We start from the raw sequence: 20,827 nt of genomic DNA, 5'->3' as shown, positions 1-20,827 counted from the left end.
TCTCTGAGAGAGAGAGAGAGAGAGAGAGAGAGAGAGAGAGAGAGAGAGAGAGAAAGAGAGAGACACTCCATAAAGTATTACCCCAATTCTGGGGATTGCTCCCTGGATTTGCATCCTGACACCTCCACCTGTTATTTGTGTTGCTTTGGGCAAGTCACTGAATTCCTTTGTGCCTGCCTCCATCTCTTATCTACAAAGTGGTGATAATAACAGTGCCTATCTGATAAGGTATTGTGAGGTTTAAATTTGATAATGTTTGCAAAGCACTTTGCATATTTCCAGTTACTATTAACTGTTCAATACTATTAGGAAGAGAAGGAGAGATAGATACACAGAGAGAATGGTGTATGTTTGCTGACATCTGTATAAAAAATTATAAATACAGGCATAAAAAACAGTTATGAAAAAATCTACTTTAAATTATTAATAGAATTGGCCTGGGGAATGGAATTTTGAAAGGATGTGATATACACATTCACTTTATTAAATGTTGATTCTATAATGTTGATTTTTTTTAATAATCAACATTTCTTACATTATAATTTTAAATCATTGAAAATTTCAAGAGTAGATCTAAAGAGATAATTTACCCAACAAAACTAATTCAAAGAGAGTGCATTTAAACAAGTTTATGCAGAATCAAGGCAGCAGAAGAGGCCATAAGTAACAATTCCTTCTGGGGGAGGTAGGTGATATTTCTATGCACATTCAAATCTGGGGTGTTAGTTAATCCTTTGTGTTAGGTAGGATATTGCAGTTTCCACCAGAGTTGAGAAAGTTGATCACACCTTACCACTCACCTGGTGAGGAGCAGAACTCAAGTGCCTGATCCCATCAGGGCCCCTCCTCTACTTTATGGCAGTAGCAGAGTTGGTCATTCCCCACTGAGCCCCAGTTTAACGCCACAAGTAGTAACTCATTAATATAACCTTGAAACCCAGCAGAGCAGAGGGTGACATTTTCTGATGAACTGGCTAATTTGCTGTAGATCTATATAAAGACATGGGTGAAACTTCTCAAATATATACTCACCATTCTGGCAATTTCTTATATCTTGTAAAGTTTACATACATTCATGTTTTAGACTTTTAGACAATCTGTGGCTGACAGATTGACACTTTTCACCTGTAGACAATTTAACATGGTGAGCCTTGGTTGAGATCTCATTTTTCTGGCTGCAGATTTCACAAAATCCCCCAAAGAGTCTATTCAGTAATTGTGATGCATTCCTGTAGCATTTAAGACTAAGCCCTAAAAGCTCTGCTTTGTATACTTGATCTGTAGCGACCTTTAGAGTTTGCTGCCCATTGAAGTGAAGGTCTTCCTTGTGAAATCATAGAATAGAGCCCCAGTTCACTTTCTGTTAGTTGATATCACTGAACAAAACTACCATTATCAGTATCTGAGAGAAAAAAGATATGGTATCCTGTCTCTTTAAAAGTTTAAGAATAGCAAGCACAGTAGAGTTAATTCTTTTGGGGGCTGTGCCTTGAGAATTTTCTGGCTCAGAATCAAGCTACAGATCATTAATTATGTCAGTGAAAAGCTCCGATGGCCTGTTCTCTTCAGAGAAAAGTGACATCATCCATAGAATTCTCTGGCAATAAAGAAGAACAAAGCTGTGAGTGCAGGAAATAACAGACAGATGTCCATGAGTGCATATTTTATCTACTTCAAAGTGTGTTGCAAGAAGTCATGCTCCAGGGTTGGGCTGTCTTCCAGCAGCAGTGGCTTGGCAAGGGGTCTTGGAGAATCAGAGAAGTAAGTTTACATGATAGAGTTCACTGCCTCACATGCTGGCCTGAAGATAGAAGCGCAGCATTTTTAGGGAAGTTATTAAAGAGACGACACTGCTCAAGAAATGTTGGCGAGATCATGACAAGCCAGTCAAGTTATGGAGTGTGGACCAGATGGGGGCAGTACCATTTGTGGTTGAATGTTATAGTTTAGGAAACATTACCCAGCGAATTTCATTCCAGGGCCTTCCCTTGCTTTGTGCTTGCATCGTAGCTTCACAGAAAACTTTTACTGACCCCCACAGTAATTGCTAGTGGAAAGAATAAATATTTTGAAATCAAATAACTCTGTTTCTTATGAATCATGTGACCTCGGGCAAGCTATTTAATTTCTTTGAGCCTTATTTTTCATCTGTAAATGGAATTAAGAAAAATAAATTATATAATACCTCTAAAAAATATTGTCCACACTAGGGTACAATGTGATTATTGGTGGTTACTAAATTCAACTCTGTCCTTCCTGAAAAATGTTAGTTCCATATATTATACACATAAAACCTGAGGTATTAGTTGGTGTAGATGTTTATCTATGCAAGCAATTTTTGAATGATAGAAAGACCAATGTTTCAAAATTTCAATTATCCAAGGACCAGAAATTCTGCTATTAGAGATGTTGTCCTCCAATTTGAAACTACCCATTTCAAAAGTTTTTTTAACAATATTTTATCTGATTTTCAAAACAAAACCAGTTCAGTATAGATTATTTAGAATGTACATTCTCGACGAGAGTGCTATTGTTCCTAACTGGGTAAAAACTTGTTCTTAGAGGGAGGTGAAAAAATTTTAGATGTGACAATGGTTTGTGGTCCTCAAAAAGACCACAGTACAGTCCTGGCTGGTGTGCCTCAGTGAATTGAGTGCTGGCCTGCAAACCAAAAGGTCATCGGTTCAATTCCCAGGGAGAGCACATGCCTGGGTTGTGGTCTAGGTTCCCCAGTTGGAGATGTGCAAGAGGAAACCAATCAATGTATCTCTCGTATATTGATGTTCCTCTCCCTCTTTGTCTCCCCCCCTTCCCCCCTTTCTCTCTCTCAAAAAAAGTAAATAAATAAAATATTTATTTAAAAAAATACCAAGGTACACTGGAGTTTAAAATTTCATAAGGGGGGCAATGAGGAGAAACATACGCAAAAAAAAAAATCTCCTTAGAAAAGTAAAACTGAAAAAGTTTAAGAAACACTGATGTAGAAATATTACAAAGGTGCTCTGACTGGTGTGGCTCAGTTGGTTGGGCATTGTCTTGCAAAACAAAAGGTCACAGATTCAGTTCTCGGTCAGGGCACAGGCCTGTGTTGCAGGCCTGGTCCCCAACTGGGACACATGCAACCAGTCAATGTTTCTCTCACACATGATGTTTCTCTCTCCCTTTCTCCCTCCCTTCACTTTTCTCTAAAAATAAATAAATAAATAAATTTAAAAAAGAAATATATTAAAAAGTTACAAAGAAAAATATCAATGACTCATAACTATACCAATCTGAAAAAAAAGTTGTGAATATTTTGGTTTTTTCTATACATATTTTTTTACATAATTGCAAGCACAGTGTACATACAAATTTGAATATATATTTCTTACAAGCCTTTCCTACATCATTTAACATTCCCTAATGAGATTTTTAGTCTGTAAAATATATTATCCTTTGGAAATATTATATTTTACTCATATATATTCTTATTACTGAATATTTAGGCCATTTCTAATTTTTTACTTTGTTATAACAAATTTTTTAATTTGTTATAAACAACATTTCAACAAACATATTTGGGTACCAATCTTTGTTCTTCTTGTTAAACTTTTCTATTAAAAGACATGAATATTTTACAAGTCTCTTCTGTGCATCTATTGCCAAATTGTTTTCTAGAATCCACATGACTTCCCCACAAAATTATGAGAATTCTCATTAGTCAAACTTTCTCTTGTAATAACTATTGTAGTTCTAAAATGTGTTCTGATTCAGGGATGAGCAATGGTGCCTCATTGCTTTCAATGCATTTCTTTAGTTGTTAGTTAAGTTGAACTATTTCCTAATGGACATGCTATATATCAATGAATTATCTATTTATATCTTTTGTATATTTTTCAATTGAGACTTGGAGTTTTTCTCACTGATATACGAAGTCTGTCCAGAAAATTGCCAGCTTTTATATGTAATATAAAAAATAGAGACATTTATTGAAGAAAATACAAGATACAAGAAATATTGTACATAAGACAATGACACCTTAGTCCCCTTCAAAAAGGTACCTTGGGACCTCACACAGTTCTCTCATCACCTCTTCCATTGTTCAAAACACTCTGCAAAATCCTTTGTTGGAATCACCATCATCTGCCTCATTGCATTTTTCCTGAATCTTATTGATGGTCTGAAATCTCCTCCCTTTCAAAGGTGATTTTAGTTTTAGGAAAAGCCAGAACTTGCAGGGCACCAAATCTGGGCTGTAAGAGGGCTGAGTCACTTGCGCAATTTGATGTTTTGCAAAAAACCTCTGCATGAGATGTGATGCATGAGCAAGCATGATGTCATGATGAAGCTGCCAATCACCAGTTGCCCATAGCTGTGGCCTTCTGAATCATCTGAATAGTTTCCATGGAGAAATGTTTAGGCTTAATGCAAAATTTGATGCAGATTTGTTGCTATACTCACTCAGTCATTTTGAATGCAGTGGTCACACAGTACACATACTCACTCAGCAGTGTCTACCACCCCCACTGACTAGTACAGTGAAGTTGTCATTGTTCACACATGCGCATCCAGTCCACTCTCCTTGGCTACCAGGTTACACTGATGTCTTGCAAAGACATCACTCTCTGTGATGTCTTTGCTCGGCTTGCTCCACTCTCTACCGGTTTTCAGTCACTCCCTCTGCTACCCACAAGCAAATTGGGCCCTTCCGGTGCTGCTTCCCAAGTGGGTGGGTTTGTGCACACTCTAGGCCCCTGTGGGTCTCTCAAACGGCCTCTCCTGTGAGGCTGGGAGTTTCTCCTGCTGCCACCTCAACACCCACGGGTGTTTTCACTCAGAGGTTTGAGGCTTTATTTCCCTGTACTAGAGCCCTGGGTTGCCAGGTCTGTAACCGGGTCCACCAGCTGCTGTCTTGCCGGCCAGCTTTGCCCGCCCTGCTTCACAATCCGCCAACTCACTGGGTCTGCCAGCCCCGCCTTGCCGCATGTCCTCTCCACCCGGCTGCCCATCTCCGCCCCTCCGACTGGATTGGATGAATGTTTCTTCTTTATCTCCTTGGTTGTCAAACTTCCATACAGTTCAATTTTCTGTCAGTTCTGGTAGTTTTTTGTTTCTAAATTGTTGTTGTCCTTTTGGTTGTGTGAGGAGGCACAATGTGCCTACCTACACCTCCATCTTGGCTGGAAGTTTAAAGATGTTATTTATTTATTTTTAGAGATGGGGGGAGAGAGGGAGAAAGAGAGGGAGAGAAACATTGATGTGCGAGAGAGATACATAGATTTGGTTGCCTCTTGCACGCCCCCTACTGGGGACCTGGCCCAGGCATGTGCCCTGACTGGGAATCAAACCAGCTACCTCTTGGTTCACAGGCTAGCACTCAGTCCACTGAGCCACACCAGTCAGGATGAGATTTTCTTGTTTAAAAAATGTTTTGAATGTGCCCATCTCTGGTCCAACATAGGGAAGAAGAAACATAGTTGTAGTAGGAGATGTAATCAATCACATTTTCTCTTTGAAAGGGTAGATTTGGTATTTCAAATAGTGACATGACACTAGAAGGCAAATATTGCTCATAAAAAGCAATTGGCAAATAACAGATAATATAGACGTTTTATGGCTTTCCAGGGACCTCCTTTCTTTAAAAAAGGACATTCCTAGTAGAAGTGTTGATTGAAATTTTATTAAATATCAAAAATGAAATTTTTTGAAAGTTCTATATTTTGAAATATATTCTATAGTTCTATATAGTTCTATATTTTGAAAATCTATATTTTAAGATTATTTTTATTTTCTTTTACTATATCAGCAGGCTTGACTTTGGTTGCACCTTTGTACCCAGGCAACGCCTGTGTTCAGCATGAATGCCAGCACAGGATGTGCTGTTCAGCATTGCTTCTTACAGATGCCAGGTTTTAAATAGAATGCTCAGAAAAGGCTAGAAAAAGCGGTGTCATTTCTGCTGCAATATAATCTTTTGACAGTGGTGATGAAGAAGCTACCAACTCTAGAGTAAATAGGGCAGTCCAAATTCTTGAAATAGAGAGGGAGCTGCTCCTTCCGCTCACATCAACAAATAGTGCAGGAGGCTTAGGAACACACGGCAAGCCAATGTGGGTTGCCAGTTGTGTGTTAGGTCTGAGGCATAGGAATCTTGGATACTGTTATGAGTGGTGTGGGCAATCACAGGATACTGAGAGCAACAGGGACGAGAACTACTTTAGTCTTTGACTTACTGATTCAGCTTGTGGAAAGGCTTTTAGTTGTGTTGCCCAGTGGATCCAGCAATTCCACATTAGCCAGTCCAGCCTCTTATTGTGTATCTACAGTATTCCAGGCACTTTATTAGTCACTTCACATATACTTTGTTCTCAAACAGGTGAGGAAACTGAAGTTCAAAGCTAACTTGCCAAAGGTAACATAGCTATAGTAAATTGCAGAGCCATAATTTGTCCGTTTGCCTGCCCAAAAGCAGGGTAATTAACATTTGCCAGGTACCTTTGTACATTAGCCCATATAAAACCTGTGAGGTAGCTACTGCTATGCCCACTTTACAGATGAAGAAACTGAGTTCAAAGAAGCTAACTCACTTGTTCAAGACCACACTAGCAGTAGTGCTGATGCATTTTCTAACTCAAGATTCCCAAGCACATGTTCTTTCTACTACATTGCTTTTCTTGAGTGTAGGAGTAAAAATAAGCAAAAAAAGTAACTGCAAGTTTACATCAGGAACTTGTTTAAAGAGAAAAACAAAAAACAGGTGGGTTAAGGAACCATATAACAATATACATCTTTAGTATACCAGGATAATTGATACTTAGAGTACTCAAAAAGACATTAACTTATGTACATTATATTTTTAATAAGGGAGGGACTTTATAATTCATTTCAGGATGCTCTTATTCCCAAATCCTTAAAATAAAAAAGCTCTACTGTTTAAATTACTAACCCTTGATTTCTTACAAAAGTAAATATCCAATATCACATTCCCTGTAGGTTTGTAATGGCTGAGATTTTCTTGTATTTTTGTTCAAAAAATTAAACTCTGCTTGTTCTAAGTTGACCAACTGTATGTTATAAATATAGAATTCTTTTAGGTCAAGAGCTGAAGTGAATACATCAAAACACACAACAAATGCAGAGGAACTCAATGCCATGTAAGTCAAGTAAACCTCATGTATAACGCTATCTAGACAATGTAGTCTTACCTTGCTTCGTTGAAATATTTTCTCTTTTGGAAAAGTATTACTCATATTTTTCAGCCCTCATCAGTCAGAGGTTAAAAATAAAATTAAAGAAAATAAGCTTTTTCCTCTCCTGCCTCTGCCCCCACCTGCTCTGTGGAAATAAGCTAGAAGTCCTTAGATATGTTCACTGGGCTATCATCTGGCATTTACCACTTCATCCTTTTTCTTACTCCAACCCAGCTGCCCCTGGGCGGGCCTGCTGGAAGCACAGCCAATACTGTGCTTTCCCTTCTGTTTATGTCAGTTGGTGTCTACTTGAGGGCTGCTCAGGCTGATGTCTACACTGAGAGCATGATGCAAGATATAGAGGGGGCTGCTCCTTCCTTCCTTCCCCCTTCACTACTGAGGCTCGATGCCCTGAATTCCTATTTACTAATTCCTCTAGTTATTATTTAAGTCTTTTATAGCAGTTCCTCACACTGGGACTCAGGCATGGGTCAGGGGGTGGAGCTGGAGGGGAATCTGAGTGACAGACTCTGTGCTGCACTCAGACTCACCCTTCCCCTCTGACCCTGCCCCATTGTCCTTCAACCAAAATGGTGCCCTTCCTCCCTTGGGAAGAGTTCTTTCCCAGGAAGAGCCTCAATTCCTCATGCAAATAGCCCTGTGGCGGAGCCAGCCTGCCAGTCAATCCTCCAGACAGAATTACATTGAAGGATTTCACTCAAGCTTGAAAAATGACTTCTGGAGACCATCGGAAAAGGAGACAATCATAGGGAAAAGTGAGGATGTGGGAAAAATTTAACCCAATAAGCAAACTGGTATACAGCAGAGATGTCTGTACAGAGAGAGATGTCTGGTGCAGATGCTTTATCTGTCCTGGATCTCACCTGGCTGGTTTATGTTGATGGGATTTAATTTATGGACTTGGATAAACAACCTCAGTGAGAAAATAATCACCTAGTTGTGCCTTAGTGATGGCTTCCCTCATGTTTTAAGGAATTCAGTTTCTCAGCTGGTTCACAGAAAGCTGGACTCTAACTCCTGGGCCTGGTTACATATAGGGTTGGGCAGTTCAAGGGCTCTGCTCAAGGTCTTTATTGGCACAGAACAAAAAGGCTGCAGTCTTTTGGAATTTAAGAAATTATGCACTGTAAAATCATAGCACTGCATGGGGAGACTGCGACCTTATCTAATTTTTAATCAGGACACAGTAGCTGTTGTATATCCCAACATGTGTGAAAAAGCTATTTATAGCTATTTATATCTAGCTATATATATAGCTATTTATATCCCAACCTGTGTAAAGAAGAAAAATGAAAAAAACACATTAAGTAATGGAAATGCATTTAAACCCATGGATAACTGTGACTTTCAGGTAACTAATTACAAGAAAAAGATGACAGCACTTTTATAATTTAATACATCTAACTCAATTTTTTTAAAAAAGTGGTAATCTCAGACAAAGGATTGAGGATGATTGTTATTTTCTTGCCTTATTTGAATTTTCTTGGATGTGAATGAGTTGCTTTTAATTTTTAAAAAATTGTGGTAAACATACATAGGATTTGAATCATTTTTAAGTGCATAGTTCATTGCCATCGAGTGCATTCACCCTATTGAGCAACATCACCACCATCCATCTCCAGAATTTTTTCATCCTCCAAACCTGAAATTCTCTGCCCATTAAATATCATTAATCATCCTTCCCACCTTGCTCCCCTACCTCTGAAAACCGCCATTCCACCTTCTATCTCTATCAGTTTAACTGTTCTAAGTACCTCAGGTAAGTGGAATCATATAGCAGTTGTCCTCTGTGACTAGCTTATTTCCCTTAGCATGGTGACTTTCCAGGGTCACCCATTTTGTAACGTCAGAATTTCCTTCCTTGTTATAGGCTAAATAACATCGCATTGTGTATGCATCACACTGTGTTCATCCATTCGTCTATCAGTGGATATTGAGTTGTTTCCCTCTTTGGCTATTGTGAAGAATGCTGCTATGAATGTGGCTCTGCTTTCAATTCTTCTGGGTATGCATCCAGAAGTGGAATTGCTCACTCGGATGCTAATCTATTCTTAACTTTTTGAGGAACCACCGTACTGTCTTCCATAGTGATTAAACTATTTTACATTTTCACCAGCAGTGCACAGTATTCCAGTTTTTCCACACTTTGTTAATACTTATTTTCTTTTTTTTTGTATGGGAGCTCTCCTAATGGGTTTGAAGTGGCATCTTACTATGCTTTCGATTTGCATTTCCCTAATGATTAGTGATTTTGAGTATCTTTTTATGTATTTGTTGGTCATTTGCATATTTTCTTAGGAAAAATGTCTATTTAAGTCCTTAGCCTACTTTTTAGTTAGGTTGTTTTTGTTGTTGCTGCTGCTGCTGAATGGTAGGCATTCTTTATATAGTGTGGATACATAGGGTTTGCACATATTTTCTCTCGTTCTATGATTTGTTTCTCACTCTGTTGATTGTGGTCTTTGATACACAGAAGTTTTAAATTTGGAGATAGTTCAGTTTATCTATTTTTTCTTTTGTTGTCTGTGCTTTGGGCGTCATATCCAATAAATCATTGCCAAATCAAATGTCATGAAGTTTTTCCCCTATATTGTCTTCTAAGCATTTTACCTCTATTTTACCATGTATAGTGTGCACATTTTTGCCAAAATTTTTGAGGGAAAAAAAAGGATGGGCATTATACATGGGTAGTATCTGAAATACCTTGTATCTGTTCTTGTGTCTTGTAATTATTTTTTACATAAAAATTGCTTATACCATAATGTTAAAAAAATAAATGCTAAATTTCCTTTGTAATATGAAAAAAAGTATCTAAATATAAATAAATAAAAAATTGAATTAAAAAATTAAAACAAAAGATTTTTTCCTGAAAGTTTGGGCTAAAAACTTTGGTGTGCATTATACATGGCAAAGTATGGTAGCTCTTACATTTAGGTCTTTGGTTCATTTTGAGTTAATTTTTGTATGTGGTACAATATAAGGGTTCAATTTCATTTTTTTTTTTTGCATGTGGATGTACAGTTTTCCCAACATCATTTGTTGAAAAGACTGTCCTTTCCCAGTTGAACGGTCTTGGCATCCTTATTGAAAAGCATTTGACCACATTTGCTAGGGTTTATCTGTGGACTTGATAATCTATTCCACTCCACTGGTCCATATGTCTGTATTTATGCTGGTACCACAGTGTTTTAATTACTGTATCTTTGTAGTAAGTTTTGAAATTGGAGGTGTGAGACCACCAACTTTGTTCTTTTTGCAGACTGTTTTGGCTCTTTGAGGCCCCTTGAAATTCCATATGCATTTTAGGATGGATTTTTCTGTCTCCGTAAAAAATGCCATTGGGATTTTGAGGAATTTTACCTTTAAACATTCAAGCATCATGGTGATAATACAAGCAAATTTTACATGAAAAATAGCATCTGCTTGTAATATTTTAATAAATTATTTCTTTTGGATGATTGTAGTCTGAAGTGTTAGAAAAGAATGATCTTGAGTGAACAAGTTATCCAGAGACTATTAGGCTACTATTGATCATATAGTTGTGGAGAGAAATTTCTCCAGAGAAACCAAAAGACACCATTTTGGCTTCAATGGCCCTTTAAACTAACTAAACCTAAATCTCCTTGTATGTTGTTGTGTTACTAATCATGTTAGCTTTGCTTTCTAAAATTCAGCAGAAAAAAAATGGGTTTAATTTCTATAGTAATAGCTAATACCATAAAAAATTACATAGTTTTTTTCTTGTGATATATTTACAATTTTGTGTTCACCTAACCTGGGTAAATAGTATAATTCAATTTGTATGAGATTTAAAGATAGACTATGTCCTGTTGCAACATTCTGGGATGTACTACTTTTCCTTATTCAGTTTACATATTTTCCTTTTGAATAAACTTAAAAAGAACAAAATGACTCCTAAATTGTAGACAATAATTTCAGATGAAAGAGTAATTGTTTAGATATTTTAAACAAAGCTGAGTAGTTAAGGTTGTCCTGAGATTTTCAGTGACAGATTATACCTCTTGGACTTCACATCACTTATTTTACTTTTCTTTATTTCAGCAAATATTTACCGAGTGCTTATTGGGTGAGCAGACACTCTTTTAGTGGACACTGTAGACATAGCCACTGCCCCCCTCCTTAAAGCCCCTCACAGCCTAATAAAGAAATAGACAAGTAAACTAACACATCATTTTATTTAAAAATGTACAGAACATTGAGTTAAATTCCCAGAATGGGAAAGCATTCACAGAATGGGCACACATTGGTCTTCCTGGATCATCTTTTCTAGGATTCCTTGGCTCACTGCAGCAACAAGACCATATTTAGGTAGTTAACTAAATAATACAAAGAAGTGATAGTGTTTAAGAACTGTGACCTTCTGGTTCTTTCATAAGCATAGAAGTAGATTCATTCTTTCCTTAAAATGCTTCCACCATTTAAAGTCAGCAGCTATTGGCAGGGAACTGCCCTGTGGTGTGCAGTGTCTGAGAGTAGGGCGGGTTTCTCAACTTCCTGCCTGGATGTGCTCCCTCCAACCTAGGTGAGTTGATCACCATAATGGAGCTCATGGTGGTATCATCTAAGAATTTGTCTCAAGCTATCCGCCTTAAGCAAATGTTTTTTAAATCTTGTGGGTTTATTCCTAAACATTCAAGTGAATATTAAAATTGTATTAATGTTAAGAAAAGAGTTTTAAACTACCACCCACCCCAAGTCTTTAGGTACTCATAGTGCTTCAGGAGGATGCACCATGTTTACTTAACTCAAGGCTCCAAGTCTCATTTTGATTCTACTCTGTGCTCCCAGACTTATACACATACCATTTTAGAAATGTGGAAAAACTGTCACATGGATATAAGAACTAAACATTCTTTCCTATTCATAATGGGATTTTCCCCCCAAATTAAAAAATCTCAGAAGTTTAGGAAACTGTTAAAATTGTCACCAGCCATAATCATGATCAATCATAATCATGATTAATGCCATAATCATGGCATTTTGCCTTTAAAGAAAGCTAAGTTTTGCATAATACATCACATAAACAAAAGGGAAGACAAAAATCATATGATGATATAGATGCGGAAAAAGCATTTGATAAGGTGCAGCACCCATTATTGATAAAAACACTCAGCAAAGTGGGAATAGAGGGAGCATTCCTCAATGTAATAAAGGTCATATCTGAAAAACCTACAGACAACATTATACTCAATGGGCAAAAAATAAAAGCTTTTCCACTAAGATCAGGAACAAGACAAGGATGCCCTCTCTCACCACTCCTATTCAACATAGTATTGGAAGTCCTAGCCGCAGTGATCAGACAAGAAAAAGAAATAAAAGGCATCCAAATTGGAAAGGAGGAAGTAAAACTGTCATTGTTTGCAGATAACATGATAGTGTACATAGAAAATCCTCTAGACTCCACCAAAAAACTACTCGACCTAATAAATGAATATGGCAAAACAGCAGGATACAAAGTCAATGTTCAGAAGTTGAAGGCATTTGTGTACACCAACAATGAAATATCAGAAACAAAAATCAGGAAAAAAATCCCATTGTGATAGCAACAACAAAAAAATAAAGTACCCAGGAATAAATATAACCAAGGAGATAAAAGACCTGTGTTCAGAAAACTACACAACACTGAAGAAAGAAATTAAGGAAGACACAAACAAATGGAAGCATGTACTATGCTCATGGATTGGAAGAATTAATATCATCAAAATGGCCATACTACCCAAAGCAATTTATAGATTCAATGCAATCCTTATTAAAATACCAATGACCTATTTAACAGATACAGGACAAACATTTCAAAAATTTATATGGAACCATAAATAACCCTGAATAGCAGCAGAGATTTTGAGAAAGAAGAACAAAATAGGAGGGATCACAATACCTGATATCAAAGTATATTGCAAAGCCACTATAACCAAAATAGTCTGGTATTGTCATAAGAACAGACACATAGATCAAAAGAACAGAATAGGGAGCCCAGAAATAAACCCATGTCTCTATGGTCAATTAATATTTGACAAAGGGGGAAGAAGCATAAAATGGAGTAAAAATAGCATCTTCAACAAATGGTGTTGGGATATCTGGACAGCTACATGCAAAAAAAAAAGAAACTCAACAAAAACTTATACCATACACAACAACAAACCGGAGACATTGAAATAAAGAACAAACTGACAGTAACCAGAGGAGGTGGTTAATGGTGCAGGAGGGGAGAGGGAAGGGTAATCAAGCAACATGTATAAAGGACCCATGGACAAAACCACAAGGGGATAGGACTGAGGGTGGGAGGTGGGGATGGGTGGAGTGGGGGATAGCATTGGGGGGAAAATGGAGACAACTGTACCTGAACGGTAAAAAAAAATAATAATAATAAGTAAAAAAAAGGAAAGAAAAGAAAGCTAAGTTTTGGAAACACTGTGAATGAAACTCAATTCCTAAGTATGTGAAGTCCTGTAGAGCTGCCCTGCTAGATGCAGGGACATTTTGAAATATCCAGTCTTCTCTCCACTTGGTGTTTGCCCCAGAATGACCAACTCACCCTGTCACAGGTAGGCACAGATAACCAGGTTCTTGGTGATTGTGGACAAAGAATTGAACTGAACACACAGAGTTTATAGCATAAATAGAGAGAGCAGATTTATTAAGTGATAGTACACTCCACAGAATATGGGAGCAGGCCAACTCCAAGCAGAGATTGATCTCAGGGTCTGGAGGAATTCTGTTCTTTTGTTTTATTATTTTTTTTACTTTTATTGTTACTCAATTACAGTTGTCTCCATTTTCTCCCCATCCCTCCACCCCACCCCAGTCTAACCCACCTCCCTCCCCAACCTGGAATTCTGTTCTTATAGGGCGGATCCTTCCTGGCTAGTTTTGGTGGGCTTTTATTGTGCATGTACAAGTACTTGTATTACTTTAAAGCTACTGTGCCTGTAGTCTCCCATGATTTTCCTTGATTGGCCACTAGAGAAGGGGGTCACACAATGTTAAATTATTATAATGCTATTATAATGAAGCAGGGGTCATGCAGCATCTTCTGCACGGGTGCATTCATGAGTCACCATGATTCAGCACTTTTCCAGAAAGCAGGAAAAACTGGTCTTAGAACAGGGTCACTGTCCTGTATCAATGTCCTTTATCTTAGCCCTGGGGCACCTCCAGAGTTTCCTCCTTCCTGACTATCTCCTGCCTCAGTCCAAGTTTGCCTGGGACTGTTCTGATTTTCAAATATCTGCTTTATGAGATCTTGTTCTTCATAGTCCCAGGCAAAACGGGGACAGCTGGTTACCCTTGTTTGCCCAGAACTGGCAAACAATTCCAACAGTTTCCAGGGACCCTCCTGGTTTAGGAGACTTGTCTGAAGTGACCATGATTCCTTGGTGAAGCAGGATCAGTGGAACTGGTGAAACTGTGAGAACATAAGAAGCTTTTGGGGCAAGCAAGTCTCCAGGAATCAGACAACCCTGCTGGGGAGCTTGAGCTAACACAGCAAATGTTTTAAGTGCTTTTGGTGGTGAATTGGTTTATCTGTCCTAAAGCAGTGGTTTCTAAGTGCAGTTGTACTTTAGAATCACCTGCAGAGATATTTTAAATCACAATTCCTGGGCTGTACCAACAGACCTGCTGATTCAGAATTTCTGTGTTTTTAACATAGCAGATAAATGATCTTTCCACCATACAAATCTACATCACTGTCCTGCTGCTTAAAAATTCTAAGGCTTCTTGCTGTTCCATGGTAAAATGGAAACTCACTGCCCAATTTATAGGGTTTTTTATGACTTGCCTTTTGGTTGTCACTCTAGCTTCATGTTGCCCCAGCCATGCATCTACATTTGTTTGGCCTTTGCCTGGTCTTCCCTTGGCCAAGATCACTCTCACCCTAACTACCTCCCTATTTCTCTGGCTCAAGTATTTGTGAGATTTTGGTTCACTTCCTCCAGGAAGCCTCCTCTGTTAGCTCAGTTTCAAGTCAAGTGTTACTCTAATGAAGTCCTTAGCTACCCGTATCTCGTGTCCCCTAAGGTTTACCATGTTATATTGCAAATGTCTTTCAATTGATCGTCCAGATTGCTATAGGTTTTAATCCCTGAGGATGAAATTTTCCTCCAGTACTGAATACAATGCTTTGCACAAAGTTAATGGGCACAAATATTTATTGAATAATGATCGGATTTAATCCTCTTTTCAATTATGCCACTTGTGTGGGCTCCACCTGTCCTATGTCTTATCCTGTCCCTCCATCTGAGAACTCCTTGCAAATCCCAGATACCCTTCCTTGACTTTATAAGATGAAGTACACACACTAACCTGTTGGCCTTGTGATTTGCAAAGCAGCTCTTTGCTGCCCCCACAAGTCTTGAATCAGCCCCTTATGTAGCCAGTTGAGGCAGGCCCTTGCTCCACCTGGTCCCATTTCAGTCCTGCATGGACATCTTTGCTCTTAGCCTCAGTATGCCTCCGTTGGCACAAAAGAGGAACCGTGTAGAATAGAAAAGAAGGATGTGACCCCTCTGTGTCTGTTTCTATACCCTTACCCTTATCTCACATGTATTTTCCTCCATCATCATGACTAAATAAACATTTTTATTAAGTCTCTTTTCCTTCAACCCCTCTTTCTCTCCTTTCTCTAGAGTCCTCTTCAAAGTATTCTTCCCTTTGGGTCTCTTTGCATATATTTAAATATAGTGGTCTGCTCAGCAGCTCCCCAGGATCTTAGGACTTCAATCACTTGCTTTTTATAAGACTTCTCTGAAAAAACAATAATGTTCAAGGACAGGAACTTCCTTACATTTGTAATTCTTTTATACAGAAATTAACAAGGTTTTCAAAATAGAGATATAAAATGGTTTTATCCCCAAAATGTAACATCTTATTTACATAGATTGAATCATATGTTTAAAGTAGTGTTTAAACATATGATTCATATGTTTAAATCATATGTTTAAAGAAGAATTAGGTGTTTCACATCAGCTGGAAAGAAAGAAGCTGTTTTCCTCAAATAAGAAGATTTGGTCAAGAAAATAAATGCCAACAATATTTACATATTTAAAACCAAATGGCTTAAACTTTCAAACTGAAACAGCTACCTATTTACAGTTTTACTCATTATTTACATTATCTTGTTAGAGCTTTGCATGTCCCCGTGACACAGAGGGGCTGCTGTCCCCACATTATAGACAAGGAAACTGAGTCAGGGAGAATAATTAGCTTTTGGAAAGAGGCTGTTCTGATTTAAAAATTCCTTTTTGAAAAAATATTAAGGGCAAATTTTGAAATGTTTAGAATGTTAAACTATATCAGTCTTAAACACTATATTTAGTTAGGGAAAAATATATCTTATAAAATTTCTTTCCTCCCCATGCAGCAAAAAAGCATCTAATTATGGGGACCTAATAGAAACTAAATGGTTACTATCAACTTGGCACCTACCATGTGCCAGCTTCTGTACTAGTTATTTTACATATCGATACTGGATTTCATCCTAACAATAATTGTATGAGCAAGTTATTAAAATCCTATTTTATAGACAATAAAATTAGGTCAAAGCAATGTTAGCAGCTTGTACAAATCACACATTGCAGCTGGGACTGGAAACAAATTCTGAGTTTCTTCAAAGCTGGACTCTATTATTCCATGCTGTGACTTCTATTTCCATGTTAATTTAAATTCTTATTTGCCTGATAGCTTTATTTAATTTCCTCTATGCTCAGATCATGTAAGTTTAAGCTAATTAGCAGTATAATTTATGAACTCAAGATTATTTGATTTACATTTGAGAGCCACTCTCTGATTACCTCAATCCACAATTAGAGACAAACATTTTTTCAGAGATGTCCTTTGTGGAAATGCCATATGGAAATAGTTGTGCTGTGATTTCTTCAGCTGTCTAGTCAGAATGTGACTAATCAGAATAAATATTAGATGGGAAAACCTATGATCTTTACATCACTCTGTTTTGAGTACACTTACCAAGCTCAGTGGCTGTTGTTTCTGTGGCTTCACTGCTATGTTTGAAATAATTAGAAAAAGAATGGAGACAATGTCAGAAATAGTATAGAATAATCATTGAGGCAATTTTGGTTTATTTCCTTCTTGTGCTAAACCCCAGAGACACTTATCATGGGCTTGTCTATGACCAGAATGTGGGCAGTTTCTCAACATCTGGTACCTCAAAAAGAGAGCTTTCTGTTACATTATTTGGCTTTGTTTTGTTCATATGAAATAGGAATGATGAAGTATTTATTTTTTCTTTATAACTTTGTCTCTCTTTATAAAGTTAATTACATGCTCACTGTAGAAAATTTAGAAAATGCATATAAGCAAAAGAGGTGGGGGAGGAGGGAGGAGGAAGATTGGAAGGGGAAGAAAGAGAGCGAGAAGAGGTGTAGGAAGGGGAATAAGAACAGCCCTAGTCTCCATACAATAGTTTAATGCTTATCTTCTAAGCCATTGTCTTTTGGCTTTTCAATATTTTTCTAAATTACCTAAGTATATATAAGTTTCAATTATAATTTTTTCCCAAAGATTTTGAGTTCTGTTTTCATTCTGTTCCTTTTTAAAACTTCTACTACATCTGTCTCAGAGAGCAAGGAGCAGACAATTTGAAATATTTACATTTCATGATGAATCGGCATCTCAATTGATTATGCAAAAGACAGTACATTCTATGTCTGCCCTATAAGTCTTTGTATTTCACATGTTAAAATGTGAGATATAGGAAACAGCCTTTACTTCATTAAAATTTTTTTAAATTTTAAAATGAGTTGACATTTAATCTTATATTAGTTTCAGGTGTACAGCACCAAGGTTAGACATTTATATAACTTACGAAGTGATCCCCTCAACAAGTCTAGTACCCACCTGGCACTGTACATAGTTATTATAATATTATTGACTATACTTCCTATGCTATACTTTGCATCCCCATGACTATTTTGTAACTGCCAATTTCATAATCCCTTCACCTTTTACACCTGGCCATTAAACTACTTCATTTGATTAAAAGATGGGAAGGAGACAGTAGTTTGTCATTGATACTTCTAGGTCACCAATTTTCCATTGTCACCTTTATCACTTCCAAATGCAATTCCAAATTTTCCTTTCTGTCATTCCATAAATTCACAGCCCTGCGTTTCTTTCTTCTTCTTCTTCTTCTTCTTCTTCTTCTTCTTCTTCTTCTTCTTCTTCTTCTTCTTCCTCCTCCTCCTCCACCTCCTCCTCCTCCTCCCCCCCCTCCTTCTCTTCCTCCTCCTTCTTTTTTTTTTTGAGACAACTTGTTTTCATTCAACTTTGGCCAAAGCAAAAGGCTGACCTCCGGTGTGAGGAGTAAGGTGACAACACCTTTCTATGAACAGTAAAAGGAAATGCACTTGAAGGTGGGAAATGTACTGAACTGGGGAGGTTTAGATTAGATAATGCCAAGGATTCAGTATGGTTAGTTGGTCTCTTCACCGATTACTGTGGAACAGTACTCTCAACTCTGGAATCACTTGAAGAGTTTTAACAAGTGCTAATGCCTAGTTCCTTCTAAAGATTTGGATGTGATTGGTCTGGGATGGCCTGGACACTGGAATTTTTTAAAGTTCCCCTGATTCCAATGCAGTCAGGTTTGAGAACCATTATTTTAGAAGATACTATATATATTCACTGATGTGGTAAACATAGGGAGCACTTCCTGCCTGAAGACCAATAACAATGGATATACCTTAGGTTCCTTCAGTACAGGGCCAGGGTATACAGATATGGAGTTATGCCTTCCACAGGGGTGCCTGGCAGAGGGGATGAATAGGGGCTAAAGCACATCCCATGCTTTGCTCACTAGGCAAGCTGCAGTGTGACCCCGGGCTTTATCTCCTGGCACCTTTTCTAACTTGCACAAAGACACTGTACAGCCTAGTCTGACACTGCATCTGGGTTTGTGTCCTTTCACCCTACGTGCAGACACATTGCCTTTCTATTGAACTATTTCTGACTTTAACTATCTCACTCATTCCAAACCACTAGGTCCTTCAAAATTAATATTTTCCATTTTTGTCTTGAAATGAGCACATTATATGTGGCAGAAACAACATGGGAAAATCTGCAAATTCCAGTCCATTGACGTTTCTGTAATGAATTAGTCTTTAGCCATCTGGAATTAGATTATTTTGAAGACTACGAATTAGCAATAAAAGTGAAAAACCTCAAGAAAGACCAACTTGATAATTGTGCTATCGCAGGACTAACTAGTTAGCTCTGATGTTTAGAATACCGTGATAATAAGCCAGGTGTATAATTTCAAACCTGTAGTCAGCATAACACAGGGAGAGCCTCTATTCCATTGTCATAGACCAAACTCTATGGCTAACCAGTTTATTCTTTCGTGTAAGTTGATATGAAGTCAGGATACTTCATAACCATCACCGTTACTGGAAAAGCAAGTGTGTGACTAAATGGGAGTACATTTAGCAAATGTCAGCTTTGTCGTAACTAGAAAGATTAACGCTACCAACCAGTAGAAAGTATAGCCAGATGGATTTGTATTATGGGGACCATATCAATATGATATAAAACCTATAATTATGTGGTTTTCTCAAGAGCTTCAACAAGATACTAAAAAAGTTTTGCTAAAAAACCAAAAGAGCAACTCTGACCCCACCATCCTGAGTCATCTGATTGGTAATCTGTATGTTAAAGGGGTTAAATTTCACCTTCAGTTCGAATATAGTCATTGAAAAAGCCCAGTCCAGCAGCATGTGAATTCCCAGCCGTGCCTTTCTGTGCAAAATAAATCACTTGATGGGAAACAGGAAATCACTAATACAGGCTGTTTTTGTTAATGATACATGTAGTTATAACTAGAATGGGGAGAGCAGGGCTTTATTTTAAACCAGATTTGAATACTACACTGAGCATAAATAGAAAACTAGAAAACTTTAATTGTCATTGACCTTATCTGCACTGAAAAGGGGTAAATATCTCAGGAGCAGGCCAACCTCCTCTTATAATCACTGCTACGTAGAAAAGGCAGTTTTTATGTAGTTAATATTAGCACAAATCCTTTGCTGCCTGCCTGCTTCCTAGCAACCTGAAGCAGAGTATCTGCTTGCCAATCTGCTTTTGGTAAAAAATAAGAACAGAAGACCCAGTGAATCTGACAATCGCCCTGAAGAGGTGGGGGATGTATTCAGTAAGCTCTGTGCTGATTTTGTGAGCCCGGCATGTGATTTATGTTGCCAACCATCTGACCTTGCTGCACTTTCTACCACAGGCCAGGGAAGATGTGATCCACATGCTGAAGACGGAGAAAACCAAGCCTGAGGTTCTGGAGGCTCATTACGGGTCTGCAGAGCCAGAGAAAGTGCTGCGGGTCCTGCACCGAGACGCCATCCTAGCCCAGGAGAAATCCATAGGAGAAGATGTCTATGAGAAACCAATTTCGGAGGTAAAGACATGACACCAACAATCCCCTCAGAAGGGAACCTCAGACTGATACCTTCACATTCTTCCATTTTACATGCTTTAATATTTTTTCAAAGGCAACATTTTTATGATGCACTACCATAGAATTAAACTGTGATTAAATTTCATGAATTATTGTGGATACAATTCAATAATAAGAATTTTGAAGCATTTCTTTG

General features: G+C 37.8%; 1 protein-coding gene across 2 annotated transcripts in view; it reads left to right on the top strand.

The window, feature by feature from the left end:
* FILIP1 (filamin A interacting protein 1) overlaps positions 1–20,827 on the top strand; it is a 195,571-nt gene that overhangs the window by 113,084 nt on the left and 61,660 nt on the right. For both annotated transcript variants that reach the window (XM_071219617.1, XM_024576661.2), the window contains exon 3: positions 20,458–20,631. In XM_071219617.1, the coding sequence (XP_071075718.1) occupies positions 20,458–20,631 (174 nt within the window). The remainder of the gene's footprint in view (positions 1–20,457; positions 20,632–20,827) is intronic.

This window comes from Desmodus rotundus, chromosome 11 (assembly GCF_022682495.2).
Source record: "Desmodus rotundus isolate HL8 chromosome 11, HLdesRot8A.1, whole genome shotgun sequence".
NCBI classification, from domain to species: Eukaryota; Metazoa; Chordata; class Mammalia; order Chiroptera; family Phyllostomidae; genus Desmodus; species Desmodus rotundus.
Note: the sequence above shows the minus strand (reverse complement) of the source record. Positions and strands in the feature narration are given on the sequence as shown.